The 12,754-nt window shown below is 51.4% G+C and overlaps 1 protein-coding gene across 1 annotated transcript; it reads right to left on the bottom strand.

The window, feature by feature from the left end:
- Positions 1-10,380: 10,380 nt before the first annotated feature.
- On the bottom strand, positions 10,381-12,416 carry LOC119329547 (cytochrome P450 93G2-like). Its single transcript, XM_037602606.1, has 2 exons — positions 11,294-12,416; positions 10,381-11,206 (listed from the first exon to the last, which is right to left on the bottom strand). Exons 1-2 carry the CDS (start codon positions 12,209-12,211, stop codon positions 10,583-10,585), a joined length of 1,542 nt encoding a protein of 513 aa, XP_037458503.1. The 5' UTR covers positions 12,212-12,416; the 3' UTR covers positions 10,381-10,582.
- Between the last annotated feature and the right edge of the window lie 338 nt (positions 12,417-12,754).

Below are 12,754 nucleotides of genomic sequence, written 5' to 3'. Positions count from 1 at the left end.
GAGCAACCCCGAAGATACGAAGTATGCATATCATGAACACATGGCACTTGCTTCAAGGCAATTTTGGAGCAAGAAAAACTCGAGGCCAAACTTTAGCAAAAACAACTCGAGTGGCACGAGGTGCCGGCAACGTGTAAGGACTTGCTACAATTGCGGCAACGTGAGTCATTTTGTTGCGGAATGCCCGTATGAGAAGAGGGAAGACAATGGTGGCAAGTTCATCCGAAAGGACAAGGCCAAGTCGTTCCCCAACAAGAACAACTTCATAGAGAAGACTCCTCCCAAGACGTTGGTGGTACAAGAAGAGTACAATGAGGATGATGACGATGATGAAGATGATGAGTCGGTTGCCATGGCCTCCGCTGCCATTGCGACGACTTCATGGGTGTCTCTCTTCGACTCACCCAATGAGAGCATCGCCGCCAAGTGCCTCATGGCTAAAACCACCAACAAGGTAACCCCCAACATAAAAACTACCATCATTAATCATCCTTCTAAGACGGATAGCATTAATGAACTTGAGGGAGCTAATGTGGAGGCTAATGAGTTTGAGGCCTTTATGGGCAAACTCAAGGGAAAATCCAATAAGCACTTTGTTGCTCTCCTGGAACAACTTGGCGAAGCCAATGACATGATCGAGGCTCACGAAGACACCATCACTAAGATGGAAGGGCATAGTCGTGACTATGCCGATGAGATTTCGGATCTTTCCAATGCTCTTGAGGAAGAGTGTGGTCTTCGTTTGGCTCTTGAGGAGTCACACAACGTTGATCATGCTAAGTTAAAGAAAGATTATGATCATGTCCTCATAGTTTCTCATGTGCTAAACTCCGAGAAGGCCGAATTTGAGGTTGATCTTGCTAGACTCAAAGAGGAGTTTGATCTACTTGACAAGGCTCACAAGGTCTTGGAGGGTGCTCATGCTAGCCTCAAAGAGTCTCATGATCAACTTCAAGTAAAGCTAACCAAGGAAAAAGCCACTTTCCCTCGTATGATGTTAATTGATAATGCAAATGCTACTAACCCGTGTTGTGAGCATGTGCATCTCTTTGAGGAGAACGCTAAGCTAAAGCGGCAACTTGAGAGAGGTCTTGTTACTTGCATACAAGGCAAGAAGAACCTCAACGATCTCTTGATCAACCAAAAGGGAGTTGTGGCCAAGGAAGGGGTTGGGTACGTGCCCGACTCCAAGAACAAGAAGAAGAATGACAAGACCAAAAGACCACCTCCTCTCATGCAAAACTTTGTGAAGGAGGGAGAGAGTGCCTCCGAGGAGAAGAAAAATAACACTGCAAAGGGCGGCAATGTCAATAAGGGCAATGCCACCCCTCCCAACAAAGCCGGCGATTTTAACCCTTCTTATGTGTTATGTCGTGCTAGTGATGGGCATGTTTATGCCTAATTTGTTGGTTCTCTTCATGAGTACATTGAATTGTCTATTTGGGTTCCAAAGACCCTTGTTACTAACATCAAAGGACCCATTACAAAATGGGTACCTAAAACCAAGCATTGATCTCTTGTAGGTGTTTGCTTCCGGTGGTGGATCATGGTTGCTCGATAGCGGAGCTACAAATCATATGACCGGAAGCAAGGACTTGGTGGTGGACGTGCACAAGGTTCCATCTATGCCCACCAATGTCGAGTGGGGTGACGCCTCATCTTCTATGGTATTGGGACTTGGCAAGGTGGTCATCTCTCATGATCTCACGATCAAGAAGGTCATGCTTGTTGAGTCCCTTGCATACAATTTACTTTCCGTTCGTCAACTTGCAATCATGGGCTTTGCCACTTTCTTTGATATCGATACCGTGGCCCTCTTGTGGAGCAAGACTCTTAAAGTAGCCTTTGTTGGGCATGTCGAGAACGGTCTATATGTGATTAACTTTTCGGAGCGACCCACTAAGACCGCGACAAGCCTAATGGCTAAAGTTGATGTGGGATGGCTTTGGCATCGCCGTTTAGCCCATGTCAATATGAGATCTTTGCAAATTCTCCTCAAGGGGGACCATGTCCGTGGACTAACGAATGTTAGTTTTGCTAAAGATTGTGCTTGTAGTGCCTGTATCGAAGGAAAGCTACATGAGAAGGCTAACCCTCCCACGACTATCATTTATTCAAAGAGGCCTTTGGAGCTCCTTCACATGGATCTCTTTGGGCCTCCATCCTTCGATAGTCTTGGAGGTAGGAAGTATTGCTTGGTGATTGTGGATGACTACTCAAGGTACACGTGGGTGTATTTCTTCAAGAGGAAGAGCGAGACCCAACAAACCGTCATTGACTTTGCAAATGAAGCACAACGTCAACACAATGCAAAGATCTTGACAATAAGAAGTGACAACGGCACCGAGTTCAAGAACTACACCTTGGATGAATTTCTTAGTGATGAGGGAATCAAGCATCAATATTCCGCACCCTACACCCCTCAACAAAACGGTGTTGCGAAGAGGAAGAACCGGACGTTGATGGATGCGGCAAGGACCATGATGGCGGAGTTCAAGTCTCCGTACAACTTTTGGGCCGAAGCCATCAACACCGCATGTCATGCATCCAATCGGCTCTACCTCCGCAAGGGCTTGAACAAGACTCCATATGAGATACTCACCGGTAACAAGCCCAATCTCAAGTACTTCCGGGTATTCGGGTGTAAGTGTTTCATTCTCAAGAAAGGTGTTCGGTTGTCTAAATTTGAGGCTAGAGCTTATGAGGGCATATTTGTTGGTTATGCTACAAACTCTCATGCTTACCGTGTCCTTAATAAATCCACGGGACTTATTGAGGAGACGTGTAACGTGGAGTTTGATGAGAATAACGGCTCCCAAGTGGAGCAAAGTGGCACTTGTGATGTAGGTGATGAAATTCCTCCCCAAGCCATAAGAAGAATGGGTGTTGGCTTTATCCTACCCATTGAGGAACCCCTTGTGGCCGAAGGAGAAGGACAAAGCTCCATTCAAGTGGAGCCATCACCAACCCAAGGCCCACACACATCCGAAGAACAACATGAAGGCCCTCATCCTCAAGAACATGACCAAGGACAAGATCGCGCTCAAGACGGTGTTGACACATCAAGTGATGCCCAAGGTCAAGTTCTCTCATCCGAGCAAGGTCAAGAACAAGAACAAGCCCAAGACGATGCTCAAGATAATCAAGTGACCACTCCTCGTCTCACCCCCGAGGAGGAATTAGAGCGCCGTGCCGCCAAGGTTGCTTCCAAGCTCTCCACCAAGGATCATCTCATGATGAATGTGCTTGGAAGCTTAAGAAAGGGGGTAAGCACTCGTAGACAATTAGCAAATTATTGTGAGCATCACGCGTTTGTCTCTCGTGTGGAACCCCACAAGGTCTATGAAGCGCTAGAAGATCCGGATTGGCTCAATGCCATGCATGAAGAACTCAACAACTTCGAGCGCAACAAAGTGTGGAGATTGGTGCCAAGACCGACCGGGAATCACAATGTTATAGGAACCAAGTGGATATTTAAGAACAAGCAAGATGCCCATGGGATTATCATTCGCAACAAGGCTCGTTTGGTAGCACAAGGCTACTCCCAAGTCAAGGGTATCGACTACAGTGAAACCTTTGCTCCCGTTGCTTGTCTTGAATCCATTCGCATGTTGATTGCATATGCTTCTCATCATAACTTTAAGTTACAACAAATGGATGTGAAGAGTGGTTTTCTTAATGGTCCTATTAATGAGTTGGTTTACGTCAAGCAACCCCCCGGGTTCGAGGATCCCTACTTTCCCGATCATGTGTATCAACTCGATAAGGCACTCTGTGGCCTTAAACAAGCCCCACGTGCGTGGTATGACCACCTTACCGAGTTGTTACAAGACCGTGGTTTTGAAGTTGGGCTAATCGACCGCACTCTTTTTACTAAGAAGGTCAAAGGGGAGCTGTTTGTGTGCCAACTATACGTTGATGATATTATCTTTGGTTCTCCTAACAAAGCTTTTAATGAGGAATTTGCCGCTCTCATGACCTCAAAGTTCGAGATGTCCTCCATGGGAGAGTTGAAGTTCTTTCTAGGGTTCGAAGTGAAGCAAAGAAGAGAAGGAACCTTCATCAATCAATCCAAATACACTCAAGACATGCTCAAGAGATTCAAGCTAAGTGACGTCAAGCCGGCTTCCACTCCAATGCCCACCAAGTGCCAACTTGACTTAGATCCCAATGGTAAAGTGGTGGATCAAAAGGTATATCGTACCATGATTGGATCCTTGCTTTACCTTTGTGCATCTAGACCGGACATCATGTTGAGTGTGGGAATTTGTGCACGGTTTCAAGCCGCACCTAAGGAAAGTCACTATGTGGCGGTCAACCGAATCTTTCGATATTTGGCTCATACCCCAAACTTTGGCTTATGGTACCCAAGAGGATCAAACTTCAAGCTTGTAGGGTACTCGGATTCGGATTGGGCGGGAGACAAAGTGGATAGGAAGTCCACTTCCAAAGGGTGCCAATTCCTTGGTTGCTCTTTGGTAAGTTGGTCTTCCAAAAAGCAAAGTTGTGTGTCTCTCTCATCCACTGAGGCGGAGTATGTTGCCGCCGGTAGTTGTTGTGCACAACTCCTATGGATGAGGCAAACTTTAAAGGATTATGGTGTCACTTGTGACAAAGTGCCTCTGTGGTGTGACAATGAAAGTGCCATCAAGATCTCTCTCAACCCGGTGCAACACTTCAAGATGAAGCATATTGAGATTCGGTATCACTTCATCCGGGATCACATTAGGCGAGGAGAGATCGAGCTCAACTATGTCAACACTCATGACAACCTTGCAGATATTTTTACGAAGCCCTTGGATGAAGCAAGATTTCACGAGTTAAGGCATGAGCTAAATATCATTGATTCGAGCAATGTGGCTTGAACCCTTGCACACCCCACCACGCTCAATTTGCTGTCTAGTTTAGGTGTAGGCATGGACATAGGGGGAGTGTTGTTCTCTCAATGAACTCTCCCTCCTCCCATTATGCATAAATTGATCAAGTCTTTCACTTTAGCCATTGTTGATGGTACTTGTGTTTCAAAGACGAGTTTTGGTCATGGGACCAAGGTTAAAATCTTCGCGGCGCCATACCTCTTGACTCAAACATAGGTGGCCTCGGCCACCGCCCTCTTTTGAAGAGGTGTGTCTTGGTCGTTTTCTGGTGTGCTCTCTTTTCTTGCCGTTCTTGTCTTTCCTTCGAGCAAAAGCCATATCGTTTGGTTGCCGCAGCGTGTTGGGCGGTACTACCACTGGTGGTGCGCGGTACTACCGCTCATAAGCGGTACTACCGCCCCCAGCACGGTACTACCGCTGAGGGACGGGACCAGGGGGTTATATCGGGGCAGGGGGAGGTATCTTCTCCCCCATACCCATTCGCTTCGCCCCCTCCTTCCTCTTCCTCTCTCCAGCCTCAACTCGTCGCGGGAGGGCTCCGGCGAATCTCCATCTCCGGGGCGTCCCTCTCCATTTCCTTTGGTGGAGTCGATCCCCACCCCGTTCTCTTGCCATGGATGCCGGTATTGCCCCCGTTCCTTCTCTCCTTTTGTCTCGTTTTCAGATCTTGTTTCTTAGGGGCAATGGTGGTAGCATCTCTAGATTTTTGGCTAAATCTAGGCTTGAGTTGGTTGGAGAAAGCAACTAAACTATCTCGATTAGAGTTTGGTAGGAATATTTTTGAATTTGGCAGGCCGGTAGTGCCGGATCTGACCACGGTAGTAGGAAACCGCTGTTTCTCCGCCTCGTGCTGTAGGAAACTGCTGTTTCTCCGCCTCGAGCAATACTACCGCTCTCGTTGGAGCGGTACTACTGCTTGACCTCGAGCGGTACTACCGCTCTCTTTGGGGCGGTACTACCGCTTGGGCAGTACTACCACGGGCATGTCACGGTACTACCGCTGCATGCCAAATTCCATCATATTCCTACCTTACCTTGATCCTTTTTGTTGTGTTTGTTGGCTTATGCTCGTTCTTTCTGGTTGTTTTGCGTGTTCTTGTGTTTGGCTCCAGGTGATGACCATTCTGAGCATCAAGCTCGCCGTATCAACCCCGGGCGTGCTACATCAAAATGCTACCGCACCTCTGAGCCAGCCGGTGGTTCCTCTAGCACCCAACCGCCTCCAGCAAGTGCATCCGCAAGTGTTCCTCCACCTCCTCAGCACACGAAGAGATCCGCCAACAAGCCAAAAGGGAAGACTGTGAGTGAGATGACCAACAAGGAGTTTTGGGGAAAGCGTCGCCGCAATCCCTATGAGGTGGACCAAGAACCCACTTTGGTCAACCGCCCGTTCTGGAAGCGATTTCAGTTTGCCATCTATTTTGATGTGATCAAGGCCAAGAAGAATCTCTTTGTTGATGTTCGCTCCATTGACACTGATGCTATGGAGAAGGACCCGGAGTACTTTGGCGAATCCCTTCAGATGTGCACTCAGCTGAACATTCTCAGGATCATGCAATTCAACAAGGATTTCGATGCAGATTTGGTGGCTCAATTCTATGCCACCGTCCATCTTGGGACGGATGTCGACAGAACTCTGACATGGATGACCAATGGCAAGCTGCTTTCCGTCAAGTGGAAGGCTTTCATGGAGTTACTTGATGTGGTGGATCACGGGCTTGAGACTCCTGTCGGTTTCCGCCCTCACCGCAATGCTATGTCCACCCACAAGCAAGCCCTTTGGCCCTACTGCATTGTGAAAGTTCACCCAGTGACTGAGAAGAAAACCTATGAGCTGTCTCCGTATCTGGACATTCTTCATCGCATCTTTCGTGAGACTCTCTTCCCTCGGATCAGGAATCTGGATATGGTCCACTCTTACCTCGTGGACATGCTCCTTTTCTATCAGCATGAGAAGGAAGCAAGCACTGGAGAGAGCCTGGATATTTCTCATGTCATGTGGTCTGAACTTCTCTCTGCCGTGTCTGAGCGCAAGTGTCCAATATATGGTCCATTCATCATGAGGCTCATTGAGAGGGCTTGGGCACAGATCTATCCCCGAGTGTTGCTGGAAACTGGAGACTTGGTTTCCCATGAGATCAAGCGTCTGAGGAAGAAGGACAATTGGGTCACCCCAGCACCTCAATCCGGGGGTCCGTCTGCTGCTGCTGCTGCCATGGAGACCGAGGGTGGGGCAGCCACTGATGATCACGAGGAGGATATTGGGCCCTCTAGTGCTGAACCCTCATGGGCGAAGAAGCTTAAAAACAAGTTGAAGAAGCTTTTCTGCATGGAGTCTCATGGTCAGTACATGACTCATGTGGCGGAGAAGCATGCCAGGGTGCGCCACAAGGAGCTCATGCGTCAGATGGGAGCGACAGTTGCCAGTGGATCTGAGGGTCAGATCACTGAAGAGGAGGAGTGGATTCATCAGCAGTGCCCTTGGACCGACTCCGACGCCGAGCAGTGTTCAACCAACGACGGAGATGCAGACGATCACGCTGAGATATGATGATTCGAGATCCTCAGCTTGCCATCACCTGGAGTCATAGCGTCGCTCTTTTCCCTTTTTGGTGTCTCGCTGCCAAAGGGGGAGAGAGTGTAGGGATTTTTGTTGCCGTGCTTTGAGTCTGTCGTCTTGTGTTTTCTTGTGTGTTCTCTCGGTGTCTTTGTTTGGTTTGGTTTGGAGTTCTAGACATATGGTGTGAGACATATGCTCCCTATCGCTACCTTATTACTTATGTCTATTCAGTACTGTAGTTTATTATGAGTTGCATGCTTATCCTGTTTTATACTCTTCTCTCATATATCTTGTGCTTAGAATTGTGCTTAGAATTGTTGGACTATAAAATATAGGGGGAGTGTTGATCCGGATGTGTGTGTCTTGCTTTCCGAATGCTCCTCTAACTAGGTGCACACATTCTGGGGGAGCCCGTCTATATTTTGTAGTTCTTAGTTTTCTTACATTTATTTCTTTTCCTTGCGCAAATCCCTAGTTGTCATCAATCCACCAAAAAGGGGGAGATTGTTACGGCATATCTCTCTCAAGGTAGTTTTGGTGATTGATGACAACATGTTTGCGGACTAATCATGTGCTTTGAATAGTTCACAGATTCACCCGTGGCACGATACGTTTTCTTCCCTTCGGGATGTCCTTCAAGACGGTGTAGCTCTTTCGTTTCTCTCTCGGTGGACTAGTTGCGTAGAGGGCACAGTACTATCAAGAGGGGGTCTGCTGGGGTATTGCATGGGTGGAATCAACACGTACACATCAGCTTCTCACCCTCCGAGTTTTTCCATTCCATTGAAGAGATCTCTCCGCTTTTCTTTGTCCTGTCTGGGTCCTAGCGGTAGTACCGCGCAACCCAGCCGTAGTACCGCAGAGGAGCCACAAGCGGCAGTACCGCTCCACAGTGGTAGTACTGCCCATGACTCCACAGCAGTAGTACCGCTAGGGTGCCTGGCACCACCGCCTCGTCCTCAACATCTTTGGAGAGATTCTCTCTCTCTCTCTTCAGTGTCCCAGCGGTAGTACGGCCGAAGGGTCACAAGCGGCAGTTCCGCTCCACAGCGGTAGTATTGCCCGTGACCCCGCTGACGTAGTACCGCTGGGCTGTCTGGCTCCTACCGCCTCGACTCGAGGGGTCTTTTTCTCGTGTCGGGTTTTGCGGCACTAGTTGCGGTTGTAGAGGCGGTAGTACCGTTTCAGGAGCGGTAGTACCGCCCCTACCACCGCGGTAGTACCGCGTTGGGTCCTATTCCCTACTAGTCTCCTCTGCGCGGCAGTACTGCTGACCTAGCGGTAGTACCGCCCCCTCTTAGCGGTAGTACCGCCCTGTGCGGGGCTGGTTGGTGAGGGGCAACGGTTGGATTGTTGCCCCACTATAAAAAGGGGTCCCCTTCTTCCCTTTGACCTACCTCTTCCCCCCTCAAGCTCCATTTATTGCTCAAGCTCCATTAAATACTCCAAGCTCCATTTTCGCCCGATCTATCTCTCTAGCCAATCAAACTTGTTGATTTGCTCGGGAGTGGTTGAGAAGGCCCCGATCTACACTTCCACCAAGGGATTTTCGATTCCCCCAGTCATCCCTAGCAGATCTTGTTACTCTTGGGTGTTTGAGCACCCTAGACGGTTGAGGTCACCACGGAGCCATATTCCATTATGGTGAAGCTTCATGGTTTTGTTGGGAGCCTCCGATTAAGTTGTGCAGATTGTCCCAACCTTGTTTGTAAAGGTTCGGTTGCCGCCTTCAAGGGCACCAATAGTGGAATCACGGCATCTCGCATTGTGTGAGGGCGTGAGGAGAATACGGTGGCCCTAGTGGCTTCTTGGGGAGCATTGTGCCTCCACACCGCTCTAACGGAGATGTACTTCCCCTCAAAAGGAAGGAACTTCGGTAACACATCCTCGTCTTCACCGGATCCACTCTTGGTTATCTCTTACCTTTACTTGTGCAAGCTCTTTAGTGTTACTTCTCTTGCTTGCTTGTATGCTTGTTGTTATTGCATCATATAGGTTGCTCACCTAGTTGCACATCTAGACAACCTATTTTGATGCAAAGTTTAATTTGGTAAAGAAAAGTAAAACTTGGTAGTTGCCTATTCAACCCCCCCCCCCTCTAGTCAACCATATCGATCCTTTCAGTGTTGCAATGCTTGGCCTTGTATGCTCTAAGACCGGGCGCTCCTCCGACGCTTTCTGCAACTGGGGATATGCTTCTGAAACAAGAGCCATGTTGCAGAGGAAAAAATCTTCACCATCAAACCATTTTTTTGTTTCTGAAACAAGACCTATGTTGCAGAAACTTTCAAAAACTAGACCCCGTTGCTGAAAAAAACTTCACCATCGTACCGTTTTTTTCTGAAACAAGACCTCTGTTGCAGAAACCTTGTGAAACAATACGCCTGTTGCAAAAAACTGCCTGCATGGGACTGGTGGCCTGCGTGAGCGCTTAATCAAAATCGATCTGACGGCTACGCAGGCGGCGGACGCTCCGCGTGCATCAGTCGGCCAGCTGAGGGATAGTGTTTTCCATAGATTAGTTAGGAGTTCTCTCTGTTTAATCTTCTATCTAGTCTTATGTTTCTATTCAACTGTAACCACCTTCAGCCTCAACTCCCAAGTATCCGGGAAACTTACCAGAACCAACTACATCATATATATGGCGTTAACATTTCCGTTATTTTAATAATGTGTTGGCAGGTTCTTCAATTAAAGACCTCTTGACTCGGATATCATAGTGAATTCATACTCCAGCCAGCCAGTAGCTTCAAAAGTCCGGACAGAGAGATGTGGCCAATATATTTCAACATGGGAGTCTGTGATAAGATAACCTCTCCAGGTTTAATGTGGATCTACGGGTTACTTGCAGGTTTTAGCGTTGTGTTATGTTGCAGGCACTAGCCAGTTAGCTAGTGAATGTTGCAACGTAATGAGATGATTGAAATTTTTGAAAATCTAGCATATTGCACGCACAACAGAAACAAGCAGAACACATAACTCAGGGTACAATACAAAACAGTACGCACAGAAAACTCGGTTGTTTTTCCACCATGGCGAGCACAGCATGCACACACACTGGATCACGAGATGAAATGCTCGATACGAGTTGATCAGATCCTAGCCCTAGGAGCTGGGTGGATGCATGGTGCATCAATGGAGTCATCTAGGGCAGGGGCAGATGGCCGAGGCGCAGCGTGGGCCGGAGCAGGAGCGGCTGCTTCCTCGGGATGACGAGCCCCTCCCCCTCCTCCATGTCCAGCGGCGGGGCGGGCACCTCCCAGTCGAAGCACTGCACCAGGGCCGCCAGGAACGCCGGCACGGCCAGCAGGGCCATGCCCATGCCGGGGCACGCGCGCCGCCCGCTCCCGAACGGCATCAGCTGCGGGTGCTGCCCCTTGGGGTCCACGCCCTCGCCGGCCCCGCCCGGCATGAACCGCTCCGGCCGGAACTCCAGCGGGTGCTCCCACCACGCCGCGTCGCGCCCGATGGAGTAGATGTTGAAGAAGACGGACGTCCCGGCCGGGATGGTGTAGCCGCGCACCCGGATCGGCTCCACCGCCTCCCGGTGCGCGATCACCGCCGGCGGGCGCAGCCGCAGCGTCTCCTTGAGCACCGCCTGCAGGTACGGCATCTGCGCCACGTCCGGCTCGCCCACCACCCGGGACCTCCCCACCACGGCGTCCAGCTCCGCCCGCAGCTTCTGCATGCAGTCCGGGTGCGTCAGCAGCTCCGCCAGCATCCACTCCACGGTCGTCGCCGTCGTGTCCGACCCGGCCGTGAAGATGTCCTGTTCGTTTCATTCAACACAATGGGTTCAAGCTCACCTCACTCGGATGGATGCACAACAGGGAGGAGAGGACAAGGGAGTACTCACGAGGACGAAGGCCTTGATGTTGTCCCGGGTGAGCTTGACCTCGGCGGCCGGGTCCGCGGCGGCGTCCATGAGGATGTCGAGCAGGTCCTTGGTCTTGCCCCCGTCGGCACCGTCGCGCCACTCCTTCTCCTTGGCCCGGATGATGGACTCGAGCAGCGCGTCGAACCGGGCGTGCACGCCGCGGGTCCGCCGGGACAGCCCCTGCAGGTCCCAGCCGCGGAACAGCGCGACGTAGTCCTCGAGGTTGAAGGCGCCGACCAGCTCGGCCACCTGCTTGGCGCAGTCGCGGGCCAGGTCGGCCATGTCGCCAGGCAGCGCGCTGGCGACCATCCGCATCATGGAGTTGTTCGACAGCCGGATGAGCTGCGCGCTCACGTCCAGCGCCTCGCCGCTCGCGGCCGCCGCGGCGGCCGCGCCCATGACGCCGGCGAGCTCGGCGGCGCGGACGGGGCGGAGCAGGTCGATGGTGCGCGGGCCGAGCAGCTCGGACATGCAGAGGCGCTTCATGAAGCGCCAGTGCGGGCCGTAGGGCGCGAAGGCGAAGCCGGAGGAGCCGTAGGCGGGCTGCCGCGTGACGGCCGTCTGCGGCCGCTCCGGGATGCTGCCCTCGAACTTGAGCACGTCGCGGGCGGCGTCGGCGGAGCCGACGACGACGCAGTGCGTGGAGGGGCCGAGGCGGAGGTAGACGAGCGGGCCGTGGCGGGCGAGGATGCGGTGGAACGCGCGGTGCGGGGGCTCGCGGATCAGGTGGAGGTGGCCGATGAGCGGCAGCGCCACGGGGCTCGGGGGGAGGCGGCCGTGCTTGGCATTCCCGCCATGCCTCCTGACCAGCGTGCCGACCAGGAAGACGGCGACGACGGCGGCGACGAGCAGTGGCGCTGCGCTGTCGGCGACCACTCCCACTCCCACTGACGCCATGGCGCCCACTGCACTACCTCGTCCGCGGTCGTGTGATCCGTGTCGTGCGCCTGCTGCCAAATGTAGCGCCTATCGGTCGGCCATTTATGGCCCGTTCGGCCGGCGGTGGGTCGCTGGCCGCTGCAAACCCACGCCACGCGACGCACCAAACAAGCACGCGCACGCGCCGCCCGCCCGTGGTGGGAAGAGATTAGAAAGGTTAGCCATGCATATGCTGGTCTCACTTTCCATTGTCTCGCTTCAGCAGTCTCCATTGTCTCCCTTTACCGCTTGTGAAGGCCACACTTCCACTGTCCGACGAAATGGCCGGCCGACAAGAGCGCTCCGTATTGGATTTCTGCTAGATTTCCTACAGAACTATACTGTAGCTTTTTCAGGCGAGTTTGTCTTTGCTGATCATTGATTTTTAGAGGAAAATTATTGAATATTATTGATGATAAGGGAAAGAAGCCGGTTGGTTGCTGCTACTGTTCCTCTGAGGTGTCGACCGGACCAGGCCAGGTAGGAATGTCTAGACGGACCGAACCACCTGATGGATGGCTG

The sequence above is a fragment of the Triticum dicoccoides genome, chromosome 7A (genome assembly GCF_002162155.2).
Source record: "Triticum dicoccoides isolate Atlit2015 ecotype Zavitan chromosome 7A, WEW_v2.0, whole genome shotgun sequence".
Classification (NCBI taxonomy): domain Eukaryota; kingdom Viridiplantae; phylum Streptophyta; class Magnoliopsida; order Poales; family Poaceae; genus Triticum; species Triticum dicoccoides.
This window is presented reverse-complemented; position numbering and strand designations above follow the sequence as displayed.

Coding starts and splice junctions, on each gene's coding strand:
- LOC119329547 (XM_037602606.1), bottom strand. CDS start 12,211: ATGGCGTCAGTGGGAGTGGGAGTGGTCGCCGACAGCGCAGCGCCACTG. Junction 11,207..11,293: donor ACATCAAGGCCTTCGTCCTC/GTGAGTACTCCC, acceptor TGAAACGAACAG/GACATCTTCACGGCCGGGTC.